General features: G+C 39.8%; 1 protein-coding gene across 4 annotated transcripts in view; it reads right to left on the bottom strand.

The window, feature by feature from the left end:
• FAM172A (family with sequence similarity 172 member A) overlaps positions 1 to 15,922 on the bottom strand; it is a 272,178-nt gene that overhangs the window by 248,452 nt on the left and 7,804 nt on the right. For all 4 annotated transcript variants that reach the window (XR_003922007.2, XM_030004919.2, XM_030004920.2 and 1 more), the window contains exon 2: positions 628 to 751. Coding sequence is in view for 3 of the 4 variants with exons in the window: in XM_030004919.2 (XP_029860779.1) it covers positions 628 to 751 (124 nt within the window). In the remaining variant the exon portion in view is untranslated. The remainder of the gene's footprint in view (positions 1 to 627; positions 752 to 15,922) is intronic.

Genomic DNA, 15,922 nt, shown 5'->3' with positions numbered 1-15,922 from the left:
TTAAATTCAATGTTTGGTTAGCTTACTTGTAGGTCTAACCAACTCCATGTACTTCCAAAATTGAAAAACACTCTCTAAGAGTTCTCATTTATTTAACTAATTTTTTCCTCAAGAAAATTACTCTGCTAAGCCACTTAGGTCCATTTATTTTTTAAAAACACACAATAGAAAGAAAACTTTATAAAATCGACATGGAAATCAATGTCCCGAAAATGTCTTCCCTGCTAACATTCTAGTCAAAGAGATTTTTAAAAGCTGTAATATGGTTGCATAATTATAAAACATAAGTGGCATAAAAATTAAATGATAACTCCCAGAAACTAAGAACACAAAAGCACCAGTCAACTTTCTCAAAGGATAATTATGAAAATAAAAAAAATTAATGGATATCTTATTCTGTTACTCCTTACCACAGACTGTTGGTTTTTTTTTTTTATATCATCTTAAGAAAATACTGATAATGGACACACCATTAGGCAAAAAGCATTAGCATAGAGGGACTAATAGTCTCTTCCAGTATTGGAGTTCCCAGATTCTAACCCATATATACATCAAACTATTTTCCTTTCCTTAATAATTGTTTCTGGAATATCAATATATCTAAAAAGAAAGCAAAAAGACTCATACCCTTTAATGCAGTAGTCTTCTCTTTTTCATCTGGGCCTCCTTGCTGGAGCTGAGCCATCATTATCCAAACTGTCAACAGATTTAAAATACTGAGGTAAATGTACATTAATCTTTGAAGGACAATCTGAAAATCAACAAGAGTTGAAAATTAACAAATTTACTGACTTGTACTTCAACAGATCTCATTTGCTACAGCTTGCATCACAAAAAAACCAGAACTTGTTCCAAAAGCACAACTTTCCTGAGTATTATAAACCCCTATGACATGTAAGCTAAAATTTAACTTCTTCTCTTCTTCAAAACTTATACTGGACACTCTAAAGTCTCATCACACTATCCTGGATTAAGACACTTTACAACAAAGTGTGACACACACTCCAGCATCAAGTTTGGTCAAAGATTCAAGTTCACAAGAATGAACACTAACTTCTCTCTAATCCTAAAAGCACATCTATCTAATCGATTCTTTTTTGTGATTCTAATGTAACGTCAGTAAATGATAAGCCTTTTGGAGAAGCACCACACTTGTAAGTCCAATGTAAAAGATACAAGAAAAACCAAAACATAATCAACAGAATTTCCACAATCTTTAAGGATTTTCTTCATCAATTAACTCCATTTTATTGTTCTTACTGTACTACACAGTTTTGTTTTAGTAAAACTACATGCAGCACACAGTTTTAAACCACTGTGATTTCTGCAATACAATATCGGCATTGAAACGTATAGAATAAATGACTAGCTATAGAACAAACCTCAGTAAATTCAAGGTGAGAATTTACATGCAAAATATATTTCTAAATTTCTCCTACTGCACAGAAGGCAACTCAGACATTCAAATCTGCAATCTCTTTTATCTTAGATCTGACACCAAGGGAGCAAACTACCACGTCACAATCAGCGCTTCTTCCTTCTCAACAAAAAGACTTCTGTGCATTGAATTCTTTCTCCCTTCATCTTTTTTGGTTCTTTGTTTTATCTGTCAGTCATCACCAATTTGTTTTATTCTCCTCCCCAATACACTTTATCATAGATGAGTTTGCATGAACTGTATCTCTGTAGCAATTTGTAACTTTCAAACAAAGAGCAATACAATTTACCAACCGTAATACTGGCTCCCTAATACTTACACCTTAAAGAAAGAACCCCAAAATGGTTTCTTCTAAGTAACAGTAGTTCAATGTAAAGGCAGCAGGAAAAAAACTAAAAATAAATAAAGCATAATAAAGGCTATTTTTCTATTGCCTTTAGAGAGGGTTTGGGGTGTGGTGGAGTTGTCTGTTCTTTTAAGTTGGGGTTCAAGAAAGTCCAATAATCCATTCTACAAGTTGGACCTATGGGAGACTTTAACACCTTCCTTTGCAGAAGACTGTTCAGACTAAGCTGATGGGAAATGACAGTACACGGCCAAAAGCCTTTTAAAGACACAACTCCACCAGGAAAGCTCTGTTTAGATTGTGTACTTTTTAAATTAGGACACAACTCGACATGATTCAGTTAAAATGTGCAACTTTTGGCTAACACTTTAATCACTTTAGCACTCGTAACAAAAGTAATCAACAAAATAACTGCAAAACCAGAGACTTTTTTTGTATTTTCTAGTGTATAACATAGCCAATGTAAATATTAAAATGACTCAAATGTCAAATCACACATGTGGATGGTATTAAAGACTTTTCTCAGATGCTTCCAAATAGTCCACTGACAAAAGACCACTGAATACAAAATCTTGTCCATCATCAGTCTGTACATTTGCAGCACAAAACTATGTACATTCTAGTAAATCACTTAGAAAAGAAACTAACCCATTCCAGTTAAAATTATTAGAAGTGCTAGAAAATGACAGTGATAGTGTTTTGTGATAGCCCAGGTGAAATTTATTCTAGTCATACAAATTGGATAGTCCTCCCTACACAACATTTGAAAATTCTTAATTGGGTATAGGTAAGTTAAGGCAGTTACAAAATACGTACAGGTGCTCAAAGACTTGTTATTACCCAAGGGAAGAAACATAAAATTTATCTGAACAGATTTGCCTTGCTAAACTAACCCCCAGCCCCTAATCAGATAAATCAATGCAGAGACCAAGAATCCCTGGCATTCTTGTCTGTACAATGGATACCCCTCTTCGTCCTTTAACAGATGAAGACCTTGCCACTGAGGAAAGAGTAGATAACTTAACAGGTTCACTTGCCAAGCTAGAAGCACCAAAATAAACATACAAACAAATAAATCTGAATTTAGCTTTTAGAGAAAGAATTTCCAGTTCATTTTGACAAAGTAAAAAACTGTTACAGCAGCCACTGGAGGGAGGACTTGATATTAGAATGAGGATGAAACAAGCACATAGTATTTTATGCATTGTTTGTGTGAACACAGCATTTTGTTCAATCCCTCACTGATATTTGTCTAGATGACAAATAGAAGAAGTTAGATGAGAGGGTTGGATTTCCTTTCTTTGACAGACAGGTGTCGAATCAACTATAGTCTGATGGTGCAGAAATGAACAATGGGAAAATTATAAAGCTCTCTGAATTGTTGCTTACAGGCAAATGCAGGAATTGCAGTTTATTCTAGGCATTGGTTTCAAGCCCCAGTGATCTTTGAACTGCATGCATTGACCACTCCACATAATTCACAACTACCATCATGAAGTTTCTTGTAATAAATACAGATTATTTTAAATGTGTTGTTTTGCACAATTGCTTAGATGATTCTTTTACAAACATATTTTTTGTGACCGTTTTTTTGCATTAGCTACAGCAAGCATAATTCCTAAAAACCAAGTTACTATTTCACCTGAAGAAATATTTACAGTAAATAAGTTTATTGCCAAGCGAATGTATATTTATTTGTATGCATCTTCCTTTCCCATGCAAACTTAAGTATTCTATCACAAAATATCTTACGCATATTCTGTGCCTCTTCAACTCAATGCCCAGCAATACTTAAAATAATTTGACAGCAGAAATATTCTGTTTATATGGTTTCACATGAGACAACAAGGCTGCATTTTCATCATACGCCTATTAATGGAACTCCAGAACTTGTGGATTCACAAACAAATATTCATTAAATTTAAAACCCCCCAACAACACAAACACAAAAAACCCACCCCAAACTAACCAAACCCAACAGACTTAAGGGAATATATGTACATATTTCATGTTCTTGTCTGTAAAGTGGTACTGGAAGTTTGGACCACCATGCTTGTGATTATATAATAGTGCTACTCTTCAAACCAAACTAGACACTGTGTCATATATTCTGACTCTTAAGCAAATGCACTCATACACAGATTTCTACAGACTTCAGTTACTCTTCATTGCGTAAATGCAGCTAGAAATGTGGCCCAAAATGTAGTATATGATTTTGCTCTACATCAGCAATACCTGAACTTAAGTCAATGCCACAAATGTTCCAAATAAAGGCTATAAATAAATGTTGTGCTAACCCACAAGTACAACATAAGAAGAAAACATGCAAGTATTTTCAAACAGCACAAGTCCACCAAGTTTATCTTGACATAATCTGAACAGGAGTTACCAGAATGCTTCTTTGTATTGCACCACTTTATCAGAATACAGTTGAATTAGAGTCTTATTCTTTGTAAACTGACATCCCAAGCAAGCTAGGGACAAGTATGGGTTAGATTTGTGCAATGTGGCTGATGACTGAGTAATACCCAGTTTTTCTTCAAAGAGAAAGCTGGGTGACAGTTTGGTTCTAGTCCCTTCTCTGTATTGGCTCAACATAGCAAATAATACATACTTTAATCCTAGTAGTATTTTCTGTCTAATTAGATTTTATCTATTCCTGCTTTTAGGGCACTACAGATGACATCAGTAACAACTGCGTCAATTAAGGCTGTACTTCACTTTTCTTCACTTATAAGACCCTATTTTCAACTGCTTGTAGGTTTGCCAAACTTCAGCTCTGAAAGCCAATTACTTCCAGTCTGCTTTAGACTAAATGCTTTTGAAAAAGTTCAGCTAAAATGTCTACCTCTTGTACAAAAAGAAGGTTCAGAGACACTATCTTCTGCTCAGTTCTGCTGATGTTAATGAGCAGCTATACCATCTCCATGTTGCAGAGATCAGAAATTTAGCCAGAAGATCAGCTTAGCGGTGTGTGCTTCTTGCCATTACCCTAAAGCCTGCCCGGATCTGCTCAAGTTAAAATTGCTTTTTCCACACATTTAATATAGACTTCTTAAGACTTATCACAATTTCCAGAAAATTTACCTATTTGCCTAGAGCACTCTCCATACAGCTGCAAAAAGCCAGAGGGAAGATGCACAGGAGGGGAGTAATAAATGCTAGAAGAGCAGTATCTTTAACCACTAGAATACAAAGAAACTGGCAACGATCCCAAAATCCCTGAATCTCAGTACATCTTTGCATTCTACCAAATGGTGGTGGAACTTGCTGATAAAGTACATGACTGCAGCTGACACTAAAGGTTATTTGCACGGCAGCTACCTTCCAGTGTTATTTACCCTGTAAGCTCAAAAAGCAGAGGACTACGAGCTATATGCATTAGTGTCCCAACCATGTCAGCAACTTGGTTGTTTACACAAGGCAGAGTCAACACGATTCCACACACTGAAATTTTAATTATTTCAGTTTAACTTTCTTGAAATGCTGGAAATGACCTTCATAAACATATGCATGTAAACATGATCAAATAAAATAATACAAAAAGAGGCAGCGCAACCTCAACACAGGCCCTGGGAGGTTTACAACATGACGGTCTTATCAGCAAAACACGAGGTCCAAAATGATCATCCAGAGTGGTAGCAACAGCTTTGAATACAGATACTGGTTTTGTCTGGGGTAGTTATTCTTCTCTGCAGTAGCTGGTATGGGGCTATGTTTTGGATTTGTGATGAAAACGGTGTTGGTAACACAGGGATGTTTCAGGGCAGCACTATACCAGCTACTAAGTACAAAATTAACTCTATCCCAGCCAAAACCAGGACATTACTGCTGAGCAGTGCTTGCACAGAGCCAAGGTCTTTTCTGCTTCTCACCTCACCAGCGAGCAGGCTGGGGGGGCACAAGGAGTTGGAGGGGACACAGCCAGGACAGCTGACCCCAACTGACCCGAGGGATATCCCGTGCCATAGGACGTTATGCTCAGCATATAAAACTGGGGAAAGAAGGAAGAGGGGGGATATCTGGAGCTATGGTGTTTGTCTTCCCAAGTCACCGTTATGTGTGATGGAGCACAATTTCCTGGAAATGGCTAAATACCTGCAGTTCCTTATCTTGCTTTGCTTGCACACATGGCTTTTGCCTTCCCTTTTAAACTGCTTTGTCTCATCCCATGAGTTCTCTCACTTTTACCCTTTTGATTCTCTCCCCCATCCCACTGCGGGGAGAGTGAGCAAGCGGCTGGGGGGGGGGCTTGGCTGCCTACAGGGGTTAAACCACAAGAATACATAATACAATACTCTCTTAAATATGCAGAATATCAATAATTAAGCGTACGGAGAACCATACTTCTGTTGAGGCAGATGGACAGTTATCTAACGAGTCAGGCAAGCAACTCTGGGGACAGAAAAAGTGATCCTGCAGTGAAGGCAGGAGAATGCTGCCTGGGAGAACTGTGTTCACAGGAGGAATTTGCAGGTGCTCTTTCGGATCACTCAACTCCTCAAACCCAAGATGTTCTCAGATAACCTCTTTTTGTATATTTCCCATTTTCTGGGCATTCCGCCTGAATGATTTCCTTCAACACACAGAACTGTGGACCACTGGATTCCTGTTTTAAGAAGAACTTTGAAGAACCCTCCCTAGCTTTCCCAATCTCAGTACCCAAGATGAGTGTGCACTGATGAGCAAAACATTAATTTCAAGATGCCTTTCACCACCACCTTCCTCTAATAGACCAGTGAGAATCCTCCACAAACAGCAGATGCTAGGGAAAATTCAAGGAATTAATGCTTATGAAGAACTAACAACCTGCAATTGAAGCCTCAGAAAAAGCCCATGTAACATGTAATAATGCCATATTCAGTGGAAGATTTGCATTGTGTTGTTCCACTAGTGCATGGGGCTACATCTCAGCTGACGAGGACAAAAAGAAATGTTGAAGCAATGTAATTATTTGGAAAACAGTTGTGTGAAATGCTTTTTAATTACAGAATCAGATTTTCTTGTCAGTGCACATCACAAGGATAAGTCACAAGGACTTGGCACAACATTACTTCATAATATACCTGAAATTGCCCTGTGATAGTTTATAAAAACACTGCTTTGGATGAGATTTTAAGATGATTGTACTAGACTGTTGGTTTTAACAGGATTCTGGCTTGAAAGATGGGGTGGAGAAGACTGACTCTCAATAGCCTCATCTCTGTACATACTAAGCAGTTACAGGACAAAGCCAGAATTTTTAATCTTTTTTTAATGTCATCTTCTCTCAAGCAATCCCATGGGTCAGCTGGGAGAGAAAAAGGCCTCTGAACACAGAAAAACTCGAAGACTATTAAAAGAGCCTTCTCTTAGGAGAGACACCAAAGTAATTTGCAGGACAGCCACAGAAGAAGAGAGAAAGACAGAGAGAGACTGGAAAACTCTAGGGAAATGATTTCTGCTTAGGCTACCATCAAAAGCTGCTAAAAAACCCCAGACATATGCATATGTGTCTAGTACTTTAAAACCACTTTTTTTCCTCTCCCCCTTCACTCTTAAGTAATAGTGTGACTTTCAGAAGGGCTGTCTGCCATTAACTGAAGACTCCTGAAAAGAAGACAGACAAATCAGCTGGAAATGCAGTGAATCCAGGTCTGTAGCCCAGATCCTCGTACACAGCGAGGTATTTCTAATTCTACTCCAGACTCTGTGGTGAGGAGGTGGACAAAAAGAGACTCGGGAAAGGTGAGAGGTGCACCCAGCTTTCTGCTTCCTCCAACACCTTCCAGAATTTGCACATGCAAAGAATAAGTATCACCACCCCACTTGACGTCTCTGCATCTAACACAGATACTCTGATGACAGAAATATGCAAAATGGATGCTATGCGGAACCAAATCATGTACATCTGAAATGAGCATGCAGGGCTACTGAAGAGATCAGTTCATCATCAAGATACCTTATTTCACAATCAGACTAAAATACCCCAAATTCCCATAGTGTACATACCTCCTCTTTGCAGCAGCATCTGCCTCAAGAAATCTGCCTTACAGCTCTGCCCACAGCTTTTCCTGCTGTAGGACACCTGTTTCTTCAATTTTATCATTTCTCCCAGCTTTACTAATATAGTATCTCAGAAGTCTTTGCTCTGCCCTCTACCTGAGACATGCTATTTGGCCAGCTGAACCAAGAAGTACTGCCTCATTTCAGCTATTTGGCAGGCAAAGCAAATAGCCCTGTGAAACACATGCAGTCCACAGATTTGCTTCTGCTGGATTGTCATAAAGCAGCACTACATTATTATATAAATATATATACAAACAATGTGAATAATATAAACACATTATACTTTTAGCTCAATATTTAAATTAACTTGATCTTAAAATTCTGACTGCATCACGCTTGTATTTTGAATTTTTTCGCATCAGTAGATCTTCTTTTACTTTCTACTACAAAACAATAAAAAGAACAAAGATAAAAAAACAAGGCAAGTACATTTTATTTTCGTTACTGGGTTAGCTTTAAAAATTGAAAACCTAGTACTTCCATTAATTGCCTAAGTCAGTAACTGTAATCAGACTTCTTTAGACAGCTCTGCTACTGACTAATCCCCAACCCTGCTACCTCTCAGCTCTAACCATGGCATCATAGAGCAGTCTAGGTCAGAAAAGATCTCTGGAAATGATCTGGTATCCCACCTTCTGTTGGACCTCAATTCATTAGGCCTAACAGGTCCTTACATCAGGGAAGCCGGGGTGCTGCTAAGACGAGCCCTCAATATTTCCAGTTAGGGAGATTCCACCATCCCTTTGAGGAACTTACTCCAATGTTTAATATTTATAACAGGTTTTCTTTTTCTTACCCCCAGATGAAATTTCTCCTCTCACCATGCATCCTTGTGAACAGAAAACAACTTCTCCTCTACAACTACCTTCTAGGTATTGGATGACTGATGAAATCTCTCCAAGCCTTCTCTCCTCTACAAACTTGAACCTTTCTCCAAAGATTGAGTTCTCTAACATGCTAATCATCCTTCTAACACACTAATCATGCTGGTGGCCACCTGCAAGCCCTTCTCCAATTTTTCAACGTCTTTCTTGAAATCAGGGGACAAACCAGACACAGCACCCTAGGTACGCTCCTAACAATACAACAGAGGAATGAGTTTGCCTTCATTGCCACAAGCACGCAGTGCTGGCATTGTTTAGCTTGCCATCCCACAGCACCTCCAGCTCCTTTTTAGCAGAGCTACATCCCAGCTAGTCATACCCCAGCCTGCACTGCTGCTGGGGAATCATACCTTTGCCAGTGCACACCTTTACACGCATCTTTGTTAAACCTTCGGCAATTCCTGCTGCCCTAGTCTTCCACCCTGCATGACGGATGATGGATTACTGCTGTGCACGCATACAGATTATAATTATGACAATGAATCTCGCAGTTTCATTTGCACCTGTGATTTGAACTCCAGAAGAAAAAACGGGGGAACAACTGTTCTCTTTTTATTGTGGATCCTTTTGCCATACATACATACTGAGAGCTTTTACTTGCCATGCTATTATCAAAGTTACCCAAACACAGTCCTTGAAAAAACCAAATTCTACCTGTTACATGAACTATTTCAATGAGGTCGAAGAGATGTATCAAATTGTTTGGTTTAGCCTCAAGCCTAAACACTCTGTCCTAGTAGTAACCACTACTAAAAGGGCTAAAGAAAAGTCACCAATCATTCTAAACCAACCTTTTAAATTCTTTGTCTATTTTGTGGAAAACATTGCATTTCCTACCAGTTTGAATGAATCCCTACTAAGGAGGAGAACCATCTTAAATTTTGTAGGTGCAGAATGCATGATAGAGCAGAGTTCAGCCAGGTACTGCCAAACTAAAAGGTGCAGATAGAAGCAGCAGATGAGTAGGAAGAAAGAGACTGGAGATGCAACTTAGTCTGACAAAAAAGCATCCCCACAAATTCATGATTTTTGCTTGGAAGATTCAGTTTCAGGCTAGACAGGCCCACAAAATGATATCAGAATTACTTCCTGTTAAACAGAGGCCTTTTATTTCCTCCAGCTACCAATCCCTGAGACCAGTAACTTGTTTTTAACCACAGCAGTTCTTCCAGAGAGACATCCACGCCCAAACTCAAGTTATTAAGAGCTAAAAAATTCATCACTTGCTGAGATAGTCTGAAAGGCTAGTCACCGTCTTTTGTACTTTATTTCCAGTTTGAATTACTCCAGCTTCAGGCTTCAGTCACTAGTTATTACTATGCCTCTGTATGTTAAGTTTTGTCTCTATTTTTCCCTTACTTGATTAGATGCTACAGTCAAGTCCTATCTCTTCTTTCTGGTAAACTGAACAAGCTTAGCAGAGTCTCTTTGTACAAAATTTTGATTCTAACTCAAACTAATTTTTTCCAGTTTCTCCATCCCCTTCCATTGTTTAAATCCCAACTGACAGGATTCTGCAAGCCAAACTCCACAGGACACACACTGCTAGAGTGGCAGCTTCTCAGGAAGTGCCCCACTTTTCCCGATTTCCTTGTTTCAGTTCTGAAGACCTGACCTCCTTTTTTAATTTAGTCTTTTAGACTGTAGACCTAACTTGCCAATTAACTGGATAATACCACATAAATTTTTTTTTCACTATTTATCATTTTACCAATCTTGGGTTTAAAACAGATGTTAAAACAGATGTTACGAGTAATGATTCAACATTATATCCCAAGATCACTCCTAAGCAGTATTTATGGAAGTCTACCACTGCTAAAAACTGTTACTTAAAACTTTTTTGGAAAGACATTAAGTGCCTTGTGACGTGGCTATTTTACTGATACTAAACAGCCTTGAGGTTTGAATGAGATTTACCTTAAAGTACTCCCTTCACAAAATCTTAAATCTATTATACAGAAGCAGTAACTGTAATCAAGCAAACTCATTATCTGAACAAATAGTTTATTCTGTCATTTAATTATTTATTAATAGAATTTTCTATTAGGATCCCCTTATTTTACCCAAGTTGTGACAGTCAGGTAAACAATATTACTGTTTGGATAGAACCACTCTCTTCTACCACGTACTAACACACCATCAGCACTTTTCTCATCTTCTAGGATATCCTTATTATTCCAGACATTATTTTAAAATAAGTAACAAAGGACTTCCCTTAAAACCTCTTTTATCATTCTTTGGGTTAACATTAATAAATAATCACTCTCAGAAAAGACAATGACTAACTATTAAGTCACAGGAAGTAGCGAACTCTTCATAACTTTCAGACTGCGATTAGATGCCTTTTTAGAAGGAATGCTGCTGTTAAACACAACTTATTGATTTGAATAGTATGGTAGCTGAAAAATGTAACAGCTACAACAGAGTTTATCGATAAAAGAACAGTAATTACAGGACAAGGGTAAACAATCCATTATGTTATTCTACCTTCATGTCACCTTATGATCACATGGATAATGTCTAACCCTAAAAAGTCATGTAAACAAAATACATGCATACTAAGGTCTGTCCATGTCAAAGTTCTTATTTTTATGTCAACCTCTATAGCAGCTGATCATATTCTCTCCCAAGACTACAAGAAAATTAACACAAGAAAAAGCAGAGATACATTATGCTGTGTGTCGCATGGAAAAAATACAAACCAGCATCAGCCTCACTGAGTGTAACAAGAGACTCCTAAAAAGCACATTATAGGTAATACAAACATTTTCTCAGATAGCTGACGATTTTCAGTAAAACCTGCACTGACATAGCACCACCTTTAAAGTACCCTTACATAAAAAAGAATTCTTTTTTTGTAATTAAATGAAAGCTGTACCAAGCATTATAAGGTCACATTAGCAGTATAAACACAGGACAAAATGAATCTGCAAAGAAAAATACCACATCAACTACCAAGAACAATTACAGCACAGTAAAAAAGATGTTTCAAGAATCCACATGATAATGTAGCAAACCCTCCAATCCTTTATGTTTTTAACCTACTCCCAAATGAAAGCAGAAGAAACATTTCAGTTACAACAGCTTAAAGATGTGACATAGTCTGAAGAAGCAAAACCCATTTGTCCTAAATTCCTTGTGCTGGAGAAGGAGGGAAAAAGGAAGAGAAAGAAAATCTTAGAGAAACCAAAACTTCTGGACTCTCCATGTAAGCCATCAAAAAGGATGCAGAAAAAAACAAGAAAATGAGGGGGGAAAAGCAGATGGGAAGTAAATAAAAAAACCCCAAACAAACCTTGTAATAAAAGATCAGCAATGCTAGACAAAATACACGCTTTCTTGATGTAAATGAAGTTTAGCAGACTTGGTACAAATCTGGAAGGTGACACAAAAAATATGATAAAGATAAAAAAAAAAATATGGGGAGAGGGACAGGGGACAGAGCATTATCCTCAGAGACGTTCAAAACTAAAGGCACCTAAAACCTCAAACAGCATGAACTCCACATCGAAAATTATTTGAAATTAGGACTCAAATGCTTTAAAACCATGCCCAGTATAGCAGAGATATATTGTTTTTATATTCCCACTAAAATGTGTTAACTAGCCAGATGTTTAACTACCATGAGAATTAAGTATAGGCTTCAAACTAAATGGAAAGCAACTACCAGATAAGTCTATACCTAAAAATTACTCAACTTCAAACTATTTCTCAGTCTTGCAAGAGTCAGCTGAAGCAAATTTCTCCATTCCAATGGATACACCTTTTGAGTTATTGTCTCTGACTTCACAAAACATAATGAATGTTATTTCAGGCCACTATAGTCTGAAAGGGAAAAATCCACGATTTAGAAGAAAGCAGGAAATCTTTTCTGGACGATATATCTAATCCTGCTCAGAACTTTAAAATCAGACCTGAAGAAACAAATTAGTGAAGAAGATCCTGGCAACAACATCCTGGGCTGCTTTAGGAAAAGCACTGCCTGAAGGTTGAGGGACATGATCCTTCTCCTCTACTCTGCACTGCTGAGACATGTCTGGAGTGCTGTGTCCAGTTCCAGACTCCCTAGTATGACAGACTCATTCTATTGGCAACCATTCTTCTAAGTGCATTAAAACACCTTCAAGCTGGATAAAATCACCGGGCAGATGAATAAAACCTTAAAAAGTGTCCATATCATGTTTCCATAGATGATAGTATACACTTACTATGTGTGCCTTCCTTACCCAAAGACACTATTAAAACATTGTCAAGTCTACAACTATCAGGAAATAGCGAAATTAAGGTTGCCTGCACAAACTTAGCTCAGCACCCATGCACTAAACTCAGTCTTATACAAAAAACAATGTGGAGAAAGTAAAAATACTCTCCTACTTAAGTTAGTGTCATCTACATCTAAGTTTCTGTCCAGTGGGGTCTTGGCTGAATTCTTTTAAAAAAATACCCATGATGAATACTCCACAACCTCCCTAAAGATTAAGTTCATGTTGTTAGCCAAGTTCATGCCTGAACCTCATCTTGTGCCCAATGGACATCCAAACTGTCAGACCTCCTGCCTTTTGCTCTGCTACCTCCAACTGCAGTTGACAGCCTGGAGGAATGGAAGGCAAGGGGAAACCTCACTCACCAAAGCTGAAGTTCTTCTCTCCATGCAAGGTGGGTGGTAGTGTACACTCTCCAGCAATTACAGAGAAACCACATCCCCCAGTATTACTGACAACTAAACTACTCTGTTTGACATAGTATGAGTATTTTGGCTGTAAAGAGAAATTGTTCCAATGTCAAACTACCCTTTTTAGGAGAATATTTTTTCCTAACTTTTGTCACAGCCCTTTACTTCCTGACACTTAGGAAGTTTATGCCCTTTCTCTTTGTAGTATCCCTTCCCATACCTGGAGACTGCTTTCATGTCTGTCTTAGTATCCTCTAGTCTGAGCAAACTACTCTTTCTGCCTTTCCACACTGCATTTTTTTTCCTAAACTTCACATTTGTCCTTTCAAATGGCATTATTTCTTTTATGTTGTTTTCTCCAATTTTTCTAAGACATTTGAAATTCTGAATTTATTCTTCACAGAACTTGAATCCTCTCCCAGTCTCGTACTCACTGTAAAATCAATAAATGTACTCTCTACACCATCATCATCCAAGTCATTAACAAAACAAAGGTGTGGTGGGTTGACCCCAGCTGGACACCAGGTGCCCACCAAGCCACTCTACCACTCCCCACCTCAGCTGGACAGGGGAGAGAAAATATAACCAAAGGCTCAAGGGTTGAGATAAGGACAGGGAGAGATCACTCGACGATTACTGTCATGGGCAAAAAAGACTCGACTTAGGGAAAATTAACTTAATTTATTGCCAAACCAGAATAAGGTAATGAGAAATAAACCCAAATCTTCAAACACCTTCCCCCCACCCCTCCCTCCTTCCCAGCTCAACTCCACTCCCAATTTTCTCCACCTCCTGCCCACAGCAGCGCAGGGGGATGGGGAATGGGGGTTGGGGTCAGTTCATCACACCTTGTCTCTGCTGCTCCTTCCTCCTCAGGGGGAGGACTCCTCACTCTTCCCCTGCTCCAGCGTGGGGTCCCTCCCATGGGAGGCAGTCCTTCACAAACTGCTCCAGCGTGGGTCCCTCCCACGGGCTGCAGTCCTTCAGGCACAGCCTGCTCCAGCGCGGGTCCCCCGCGGGGTCAGAAGTCCTGCCAGAAAACCTGCTCCAGCGTGGGCTCCTCTCTCCACGGGGCCACAGGTCCTGCCAGGAGCCTGCTCCAGCGCGGGCTTCCCAGGGGGTCACAGCCTCCTTCGGGCATGCCCCTGCTCTGCCGTGGGGTCCTCCCCAGGCTGCGGGTGGATATCTGCTCCACCGTGGACCTCCCTGGGCTGCAGGGGGACAGCCTGCCTCACCATGGTCTTTCCCACGGGCTGCAGGGGAATCTCTGCTCCGGCGCCTGGAGCATCTCCTCCCCCTTCTTCTTCACTGACCTGGGGGTCTGCAGGGTTGTTTCTCTTACATGTTCTCACTCGTCTCTCTGCAGTTTCTGTGTCCCAGCAACTTTTTTCCCTTCTTAAATATGTTACTACAGAGGCGCTACCACCATCGCTGATGGGCTCGGCCTTGGCCAGTGGCGGGTCCATCTTGGAGCCGGCTGGCATTGGCTTTATCAGACATGGGGGAAGCTTCCAGCAGCTTCTCACAGAAGCCACCCCTGTAGCCCCGCCGCTACCAAAACCTTGCCACACAAACCCAATACAGAAGGCATAATCACATTTGCTTTTTTTTCACTGCACTTCTGCCTCTGTCAATGCGTAGAATGAAGGTGCTTACCTGATAAGGAGCTATTCAGTTTTTTGGCTGATCTTCCTCTCTTGAGCTTTAAGTATGACCCTAATGCTTCTCTCATCCTCAATTCCTCCTCCTCCCCCATATTTAAGCACCTCTCAATCATCCTCTCCTAGTTCTCTCACAAGCTCCCAGTCCCACTTGGCTTCATTCCACCCCGAGAGCTTCTAGTGCCATTCCACTCCCTCCCCAAGCTGTCCTCATTCGTCCTTTCGAGTGCTTGCCAACTCAACTCCTCATTCCAAACTTCCCCTCACCCACTCTACTCCAGTCCCCTGGTTTCATTCACCCTGCCATTACAGAACGAGCATGGGAATAACAAAGCTATTGAGTGTTTTCCTCGGACCAAACTTCCTGTTGTCCACTTCCACTGGTCACCCTCGCCACAGTCCCATGGTGGAACAAGCACGCTCGGTTGTTCTGTGGCACTGGTAGACATGTCCAAACAACAGAAAGGGCACAACATGTCCTGTACAGGTAGAATCACTGGAGATTTTTACATATGACAACTTAACTTGACAACTGACACAAAAGTAGACCTTGCCAAGTATCATGTTTCTTATCCAAAACACAGAGGCACTGCACCACAGCATCATGCATACTGGAAGGGACCTTTTGGAGGTCAACTTGTCCAACCTCCTAAAAAAGCAGGTCTTACCCGAACAGCGTGCTGAGGCACTTGTCCAGTCCAGTTCTGAACATGTGCAACAATGGTGATTCCACAACTTCTCTGGGCCCCATTCCCATGTTTGGCCAGCCTCATGTTACTTTTTTTTTTTTTTTTCGGGGGCGGGGGCGGGCTGGCAGGGGGCAGATGTTGGGAGTTACCAGCATTTCCCATAAAGTAAAACATTAAAATTTAT

Source organism: Aquila chrysaetos, chromosome Z, assembly GCF_900496995.4.
Source record: "Aquila chrysaetos chrysaetos chromosome Z, bAquChr1.4, whole genome shotgun sequence".
Taxonomy (NCBI): Eukaryota; Metazoa; Chordata; class Aves; order Accipitriformes; family Accipitridae; genus Aquila; species Aquila chrysaetos.
The sequence above is the reverse complement of the archived record's forward strand: the minus strand, read 5'-3'. Positions and strand labels throughout refer to the sequence as shown.